At 42.8% G+C, this 9897-nt stretch overlaps 1 protein-coding gene across 1 annotated transcript in view; it reads right to left on the bottom strand.

Annotated features, from left to right (window-relative positions):
* Nucleotides 1-9897, bottom strand: part of LOC109461664 (probable histone-lysine N-methyltransferase CG1716) — a 25105-nt gene that overhangs the window by 11683 nt on the left and 3525 nt on the right. The window contains exon 5 of the mRNA XM_019758045.1: nt 4819-8106. Coding sequence (XP_019613604.1) covers nt 4819-8106 — 3288 coding nt within the window. The remainder of the gene's footprint in view (nt 1-4818; nt 8107-9897) is intronic.

The following is a 9897-nucleotide window of genomic DNA, read 5'->3' as shown; positions in this document are numbered from 1 at the left end:
TGACAAAAAACAACACTGATCATTCCTGAAGCATACTATTATCTTCTTCCTTTAATGCCCACAATCATGATGATTATTATTCTGGCATACTCATTTTCACCTGAGTAAGGTGAAGAAAGTTGTGTTTCCCAAGGGCACAAGATCGGTGACATGTCAGGATTCAAACCCGGGACCTCTTGGTTGAATGCTTTGTCTTTATGCCAAACATCTTTTCTCTATATTTTCCCTGGAATCTGAGCCTGTTTACCATTTTGACTGGGTCTTTAGTGGCCTTTAGGAACAAGATGATCAACCATAGAGACTTGCAAAATTATGGAAAGATCAAACAACAGATTTTAGAAGCAAGAGAAACATCACATGTGCCTATCAACTCCAATGCTGCCTAAACTTACTCTTAGCTGCTGTTTGTACCTCATGTGGCAAGGTATTCCATACTGATAAGGATCTGTATATGAAAACCAGAAAGAAAAGTTGAGTCTTACCAGGAGAATGTTGAGAAGTGTGAACCTCTGCTGAACGGTCTCGGACCGTACCATTAGTCTGGAGAGGTAGAGCACCTGTTCGGTCTCAGTCAGTCCCTCCTCACAGGTTTCTGCCATCTGGTCTATCTCTTCATCCAACTGGGACAGAAAAAGGAGGAGTGAATGAATGAATGGATGGATAAATGAATGAATGAAGGAACATCTGAAGGTATAGATGCTGTGAAATAATCAGTAGCTGACTGTATAATGTTTACTTTCACAACTACTCTGTTTATTCTTACACAAACATATTCATATACTAAGTATATTGTGAGCAGCCTCTCCAACTGCCCTGCTACATAACGTAACCCTACACCACAAGGTGCCTGCTACAGTACCGGTTACCTTGGTGACAGAGGTCTGGTCTAGGTCATTGATCTTTTTGTTTGGAGACAAAGAAGGAACAGAGCAAAAACAAATGATATGTTTTCATTGTGTGACTTGAAGAACAATTGAACAACTGAGTAAGAAAGTTAAACTTCTATTCTAATCCAACATGTAACAATACTCCACAGTATTTTATCCTACATTGTACCAATATGAGCTGAGAAATACAGCATGGACATGTCTTTACTGGTATAAGTATTGCTGAAGACGTTAGTGATTCTTACCAAGTTGTCCTCCACTTTTTTCTTGGCCCTCTGTCTGACAGGAGTGGTTTTGTTCCCCCCCAGGTAACCCCGACAGTTGGCAGCTCCACAGTAGCACTTCTGGGCCTCCTTACTGTAAACACACACAAGCAGACAACATTAAGATATGCCAAACTAGGAAATTACCACTGAAATGTTTCATCAAAATACTACTTAGCTGAGTCTGAATTATGCTGATACTAGTATCTGGAACTTACTACTACAATGAAGAAGGTTGCCTTACCTAGAATATACACTACCATGCTGACAATTCTTCAAAATATTTACATCTTTTAAAATTGGAACAAATGGCATTAAGACAAAATTTATGAATAAGCTGTACCTACAGTGATATTAAAGAAGCAAAGCTTCTTTTTTTTGTTTATATAATACTGCCATGCCATCTTTATGAAATTGTTCAAGGCACCTTTTGTTTAAACAAAAAAAAATTTGAAAGGTCACAAGATCGACTGAAAATTGGAAATCATCATCTTGGATTCTTACCCATATCTCTGGAATTTGTAGTCAAAGGTAAGCTCCTCCCCCTCACATATGGGTCTTCTGGTGAAAAAACCTACCCGCAAAACCCCATTCACAGTCCACTGTAGAAAAACAAAACAGGTATTACACAAAACTCCATTCACAGTCCTGAGCCCACTGTGGAAAACACAAAAACAGGTATCACACAAGACCCCATTCACAGTCTACCGTGGAAAACACAAAAACAGGTATTACACAAAACTCCATTCACGGTCCACTGCGGAAAACACACATACAGATTTTACACACTGTTAGCAAAGATCTGGGAATTTTCCATAATATTTGACAAAACAATACAAGTTTTAGTACACTGTCTATGAGCTTGACTGTGATCTAAAAAAAAGGTTCTTTTAACCCTTCTTCATGTTTCTGCTAGCAACCTCGAAACTTCCTTTGCTAATTCAAGTTGCAGGAGGGTATTTGAGCCTGTTCCGTATGAGATTACTGGTGCAATAGCTCAACTGGTAGAGTGCTCACTTTGTAACCGGGAGGTCGTGAGTTCAAACCCCGGCCGGGTCATACCAAAGACTTTAAAAATGGTACACACTTCTTTCTCTGCTTAGCACTCAGCACATATGAGAAAGAGTGTGGGAAGGTCAAACACACAGCACTACCAGCGGACCAGCCCCCTGCTGTAGTGCATTGCACAATTGTGTGTCGCCCAAGTTCTACGAAATGGAGATGGACACCACCCTACACTCGGGCAAGAGCACGGGAGACCTTCTTCTTCTCCTTCAGTATGAGATGTTTAGTACTTGAATTGAAATCTAGTCCACCATACCTTTTGTGTCTCACAGTTAGGATCACAGCTGTGGTTGATGAACCTGGACACGTTGCCTTTCTTAGTCGCATCGATAATCTGAAAAATTGAAGAAAAAAAATCACATTTTAGATACAGTAAAGACTACAAATTCAGTATCAAACTACAGCACAAACGGTTATTTTTGCAGAGACTTCAACTTCTTAGTAGAAGTGGAGAGGAGGTTTTTGTGGCATTCTAAAGTAAGTTTGTGGATGAATTAATTTTCTGGTACAGTAGACATGCATTAGAAATACACATTTGAGGTGTCACAAATTCATGGTCACTGCAAAAAACACAAAAATAAGACCACTGGGATTTCCAGTAATGTTTACCTCGTCGTTCTTGAGTGCCATGAAGTAGAAGTGATGTTGTTTCTGCCTGTTGTACTCTTTAGTTCTCTGTTTGAACTCGCTGAAGTTCAGCACTTCTCCCACATACTCCATCACAAACTGGTTCCTATAGGAACAAATGGACAATACAAGACTTAAAACACAACACAATACCTACAACACAATATAACTTCTGTGGGGACCAAAATCTGTATCATAATATAAACATATAATCATAATATAAACAATTGTCAAGAATTCTACTAGGGTACAAAAATAGTTAACACCAGTATCATAAGGTCAAGCATTAAAAATGAGTCTACATAGCTCTTGAGAGTTATGCTTTCTAAAACTAAAATGGGTGACAGGAAAAAACATCACCAACTTCAAACACTACTTAAGAGATCTAGAGAATGGACTCTTGGAAAATGTTGAAAAGTTCTTTTTTTTTTAAAGCTGTCATGTGCAACACAGATGATCTTTCATGTTAATAACATACCAGAATAAAGCTAAAGATCTCTTCTTTATTTAGAATCTTGATTACAAACGTACGATATCATGTCCTCAGCTGCCCTGAGTCCCCACCCCTTGTCCCCACAGTTGAATGGTTCGACCCTGGAACACTCCTTCCTCTGGAAGCGTTTGTTGGTGCAGTATTCTCCACACAGACACCGGGGACCACTGAAACAAACCACATGTACATGTTTCAGTAAGGAAGAGCAGTTGCTGTATAGAGAAGACATGTATACAGGTCTTAGTAAGGAAGACAATTTCATAAGACATGGTGCAAACAATGCTATTCATTCCTATCTCATCTGTACAACTTCTCAAATAACATCGTCCAATCTGTTCTCAACTCCAATGTCTCAGTGAGGGGAGCAGCTATATAGAGAAGACATATACACAAGTGTGAGTAAGGTACAGCAGTTATAATTGCTCTTCTAACTTCTATAGAGGGGCATTAAGCTTGAGGTCTATTGTTTGAGATGAGCAACACCGCATCACAGTTTTTGAGGCTAAGGGTCCATCCCGGTGTGCATGATTCAAACCTTACAGTCTGGCCTTATGCAGCTTGTACTTACTCAGGTACTGTGTGTTACGTATAGAGGGAGTTAACAGTTCTTTGCAGATCAAGCAACAGCATGCAAGACAAGACTAGTTTACTAAACCTATGAAACCTCAAATGATCGGATATTGTCTTGTCTTGTATTGTCAAGTATTGTCTAGTATTAGTTGTATGTTTTCAATGTGTTCTGTGTCCAGGGCCCCACTGCAAAGCAGTGTTTAATTACTGGGTGGGCTACTCTGGCTAAAGAAAACTAAAACAATAATAATAAGTACAACTAAACAGGTAAACAGTATGTCAGGAGAACTGACCATTCTATCATGAGCAGTCTGTTCAGACAGTCCTCCCCACATGCAGCTATCCCAGCATCCCGTTCTTCCTCCGATGTTACACACTCACACAGCATGCGCCGGATGTCTTTTCTCATCTTAGACTTCTTCCTGTGGGACAAAATTTTAGAAAATAACAAAATTTAAACTCTGTTTACAGTTAAAAAATGTGCTATATACCGTATAGCTTTCAGGAATAAAGTGTTTTACTGTATATTGAAAAGATTATGTTATGTAGCTATATCATAAGTCCTCTTGGTTTTTCATAAGTAATGGCATAAGTTCATGTCATTATTGTCCAAAAAACTATTCAGACCATTTTGTATGTTGTGTATGCTTTGTCTTCCCCTTCATGGTAATCAAGGATAAGTTGAAATACACAAATCAAAATATTTTACATTCCTTTTCCTTAAAATAGCTTGCGTCTGTGCCTTTTTTTAAAATTCACATTATACAAATTGAGATCTCCTGTTTTCTAACTCACCTTTCACTGAGGTAAAGATTCTCTGTAATCTCTTCAAAGAACGGTGGCCGAAGGTTTTCTTCTGGCTTCTTCTCTTTCTCTGGAACGTCTTTCTCGGCTGGTACCTCACTCAAGACATCTTCTGTAGTCTTTGAAGAAGATTCTTGAGGAAGTTCGATACTGACCCTTCTCTGTGGCCTCTCCGCGCTGTCTTTACTTAAAGACGGTGAACTGTTTACGTCTGAGTCTTGGGAGCGAAGACGCGCACTTCTCCTTATAGGAGTCAACTCCAAGTCTTCTTGACTGCTTTGCTCCGAGAACTGTGTGACATCTTGTGAATTGGCGCTGTTCTGTGCATCAAGGTTACTGACTTCATCCTCTTTCCAAGCATCTGCTTCTGTTCTCTGTGTGCTTTCCACGTAGTTCGAGTCATACAGGAGGTCCTTAGAAGCTGAGGAATCGCAGGGAGGTGCGCTGTCGGATAAACTGGCGCGGGGAAGCATGCTGGGCCCCGAGAAGTCAGCGTACAACCCGCAGTCTTCGTATTCGTCCCACGGGTTGGACATGGCGGCGGGCATGACCCCAGGTCGCGATGGCTCCAAACCAATCGCGTGAGAGCGGTAGGACGAACCATCGTCGTGATGGGGGTGGGAGGAGGTGGACGTGGCCGCCATGATGGAAACTCTTTCGTCGCTCCTCCCGTGGACTGTGTTCAAAAATCGTCCCCTCTCCTCATTGGTTGAAACTCCTGGAGCGATAGGCTCAGAGGGAGAGTCAAAATCTTCGTACTCGTCTCGTAGAGGGGTGCTTCCACCATCGTTTTCGTTTTCGTCTCCGGTAACAGTTTGCAAGACGCGTTGCTCTTGCGTTGTTCTTTTGTCGAGATGGCTTTCTGACATGTCCATTCCGTATTGTTCGCTTACCTCGACCGGTACCTTTTCCCTGGTGTCTGAGTCCCAGCGAGTTCCTTTCTTGTACCTCCGACCAGTCCCTGACACTACGGGTATAGCCATTTCCTCTGGTCCTTCCACCACACCCCCTCTGGCTGGTAATGGTTCGTTCCTATTGGTATCACATGATTTTACTTCAGCCAATGGCCACACACCTTCTTTTTCCAGTGCAGGCTGGCATTCTGGTGCTACCTCACTGAATTGTGAAGCCATAGTATCAGTTATTGTGTCTTCCTTGTGGAACACTGTATTAATCTCAACATCAGATGCTAAGGAACCTTTTAACTTGTCTTGAACCACTGTTGCTTCTTCTTCTAGAGAAGAAGAAACTGTCTTACTGTCATCTTTTTCTTCAGAGATACCTTCTTCCACTGTTGGACTTGTAGCACGGCTACTGTCATCTTCCTCCTGTGAACTATAGTTGACCAGAACAGGTAACACTACTTTGTCCTTCTCACCTTTATGCTGTGTATTGCGCTCTTCAGAGTCCAACATGGGGTTTTCCAACACTGTGTGTTTAGTCTCAGGAACACGGTCATCTTCTGTCTTCACGTGTGGACCGAATCTTGCTTCACTGTGCTTTGTAGAAAAGATTTCAATGGCTGGCTGAGAAGTCAGTTTGCCGGCAAAGTTTTCTTCTTTCAGTTCCTTTCTGTTTGTTGTGAGTGTTGGTTGCTCTGGGAGGCGTGTAAGGGGGATTTCTATAGGCTCTTGTCGCAAAGAAGAGGACACAAGTGTTTCCCCAAACACAGCCTCGGTTGGTGACGGCCTTATGTTGGTCTCCTCCTTAATGTTTTGTTCTTCCTTTGGAGAAACAAGGCAAAGTTTTGAACTGATCACTTTGGATTTATCTACTGCAAAGCTTGAACTTTCGCTCACCTTGGTATCCATTGAGTCTACAGGTTCGTGTTTGACAGGAGGAATATTTACATTGCTTGATTCTTCTTTTTTAGCTGTTCCTGATTCTTCTTGTTTAGTTGTCCCAAGGGGTTTGCTTTCTGAGAAGGACCTACGTTTCTCGGATGTGCTCTCTCGTCTTCTTGAAGTTTCAGGTTCCTTTTTGATCTCAGACGAGTCCAACTTAGCCTTAGATTTATCTCTGTGTCGTGAATGTTCGCGATAAGGGCTGGTTCTAGTACTGCAACTTTCGCTCTGACTTCTAGTCCTGGAGCGTTCGCGACTGTCCGATTTAGCATCGTCTTTCGAGGAGCTGCCTTTCCTACTACCTGACCTCCTCTCTCTGTCCCGTTTCTTTTCTTTAGGTTCTTTCGCGCTCGACGGACTGTCGTGCTTCTTTTCTTTCGAGCTTGGCGGACTCGAGGTCTGTTGCTTGGCGACCACCACGGTTACGACAGAGCGCAATCTCCTTCTGGTGTCGGTGTCAGAATCGGAATCGTCCTCGGAACTCGAACTTTCAGCCGATTTGGCCCGATCCTCGTCGGATTGGTCTGAACCAAGCTCCATGTCTGATTGGTCTGAGTTTCTGTGTTTTTCTGTCTCCTCTTTTGCTAAAACTGAGCGAGAATCAACTGCAGGGTCCACACATGGCAGTGGTATAGAGCTAACTGGCAATGTTCTGGGTATGTCACTAGCAGGCAAGGCTTCCAATTTCATTGGCACATGAGGTAACCCTACGTGTACGTTTGGCTGCACTCTTTCTTCAGAGGCTTCCCTATTCTCACAAGTCCATCTTGACGTTTCCTTGCTATCTCCCCTTTCGACCACTAGTGCGTTTGGCTGCGTTCTTTCCTCAGAGGCAACTTTTCCCTCACAAGTCCATCTTGATTTTTCTTTGCTATCTCTTCTCTCGACAACTGTATCGACTTGTGCAGGGGGCCGGCTCTCTGGGGTGGGTGTCTGAGCTTCTAAACTAACTGGACCTGTGGTAACACTAACTGACATCGGTGGCTTGTCTTCTTTTACTTCACGTTCTACAGCTGGCAGTGGAGCTTTGGAGCTTGCTTCACGTTCCATTTTAGGCAGAGGAGGCTTGACCACGTCTTCCTTAGGTAGGGGTGGTAACGTCTCGTCCGGTGGAGGTGAGGGGCCTTCAGCAGACACCGCTGCCGTCAGACTACTCTCTGAACTACTGCGAACCTTCAGCTGCCTCGGCACAAAGAACTTGATACTCGGTTTCTGCCCCAGGCCTGGCTTTCTCAACTGGAAGGAGATGGCTCCGGACTTGTTGCCTCTCCCTACCTTACGCTTCTGGCTCTGCTCGAAAATATCCAGACCGTACGTGTCTTCTATGGGTGTTTTCTTCATGGGGATGAAGTCTACAGATGTCTTCTTCAGTGGAAGAAATCTGTTGGTTTGTACAGCAGGTTTGACATCGACTTTCGATGTTTTATTTGCTTGTGATGCCGACCAGCCAACTGGCCTCCATTTCCCTGCACCCTCATTAGTGTCCTCTTCCTTAGAAACCCCTTTGTCACTCCTATCAAGTGTGGAATCGTCAATCTGCTTTGTGAATGCAGATGCGGATTCTTTCGTTTCCGTTTTGGGCCTGGAGATCTGTATTGTGTTTCTGTCCTTGAATATCAGTACTGGCTCGAACTTGGCATTCTTTTCTGCGCTTACTGGTCCCTTCGCAGTTCTATCCACGCGAGCTTCATCTGTAGTTCCTGAGTCAATTTCTTTCGCGTGCTTTTCGCCGTTTTCTAACAGTGGAGAAAATTTTGTGCTCTTCCCTTTGCCTTCCTGTTCTTTTGAACCTTGAACCTTGACCTCTGTTTGGGCATCCTCTTCGCTGAGGTCGGATGATTCGCTGGTGTTGGCGACGTCGTAGTTGACGAGGGCTTTTATCCGCGGCAGTTGGGCAACAATGGGAGGGGGTGGGGGAGGGGGGACATCATCTTTGTCTGTCTCATTCTGGGGGGAAAACAGCATGGCAGGCATGTATGAATGATACACAATTTAACCCTTATAATATATAATTTATGTACAATATTATATATAAAAGAAAGACATTAGAGAGCGCTGCCTTGCCAGCGTAAACCCTCTGGATAGGGCTGCCTGGAGGTGCAGTGTAAAGACCAGTACTACTAGCCGACTGCTGCCCACCCCTGTGGCAGGGACAACAGCAGCAGAAAAATCAAATCCTGGATAGTGAAGTAAGTGAAGTGTCAAGATAGAAACTCTGATCACCAGTGGATTGCTTTCTTTCATTAACTGAAACTATACACCCCATGCTGACCATGCCAAGGAATTTTCTAAAAATTAAAAAAAAAGTAGCATAAGGCCACACCAATTTAATTTCTTGGTTAACGGATTCGCCGCTTCATTTTTTTCTGATTTGCAAATAAAAATAAAAATCCAGAATCAACTGCAAAATGCTCATATTGTGCCCTGAACAGTTGAAAACAGTCCTTTTCTTCCTAGTTGGTACAGTTATTCCATCTTTCAATGCAATGGTATCATTAAAAGTTCAAAATTCAGTGTTTAAATTTTGGACCAGCCTGGTGTGTTGACTTCATGGCTCCTATCGTACCATTTTGGGCCATAATAGGATGCCTAGGCCTGTTTTTATTATTATTTTTTTTTTCGCCCGCCCGCTCCATTATTTTTCTGGAAAAATCCGTTAACCAAGAAATTAAATTGGTGTGGCCTAATCTAACCGATTGTTGCATTCTGCACTCAAACTTCAAGATATTTTTATCAGTCATGATGTTTCACAATCCAAAATGTCTCAATAAAATGTCTAAATAAACTCGTCTGCTGATTATTCTGTGAGTCTGTCACCAACACAAATTTGGTACCAAAGTTACTCTGGCAGGTTGAAGGTTGAAGTGCTTTTGTGTTGTTTTTAGATATCTCTTAACAGCTGCGTCTTTCAAAGAATGGTCAAATTGTCTGCTTAGATTAACAGAGACAGACATGCTCCAAACAGAACAATTCATTAGTGTGTCGTGGGGGTGGTCTTTAACCCTACAAAACCCCTGGTGTTGAGAGAAGCTGACCCCACCTGGTCCCCCACATTTGGTATGACCTAATAACCTTCTAGTTGCTGACACAGCTAGAAAATTGGGGTATAGTTTTGGGGTATGTTAAGATTTGAGGTTGTAAGTGTAACAATACTGTAGTACTTCCGAAAATAGTTTCATCAGGTTGGTAAAACTTAAGATATAGGGGAATTCTTTTTTACACAACCAAAGAGTCTCACCTCGCTGACGTTTCGGTGTCTATCAGACACCTTCTTCAGAGCTTCTGACTGGAGTACTGCATCTCGCCGCTATATGTAGCCGATGTAGGTGGCGCTTATAGCGGCG

This window comes from Branchiostoma belcheri, unplaced genomic scaffold (genome assembly GCF_001625305.1).
Source record: "Branchiostoma belcheri isolate BF01 breed outbred unplaced genomic scaffold, Haploidv18h27 scaffold95, whole genome shotgun sequence".
In the NCBI taxonomy this organism is placed as follows: Eukaryota; Metazoa; Chordata; class Leptocardii; order Amphioxiformes; family Branchiostomatidae; genus Branchiostoma; species Branchiostoma belcheri.
This window is presented reverse-complemented; position numbering and strand designations above follow the sequence as displayed.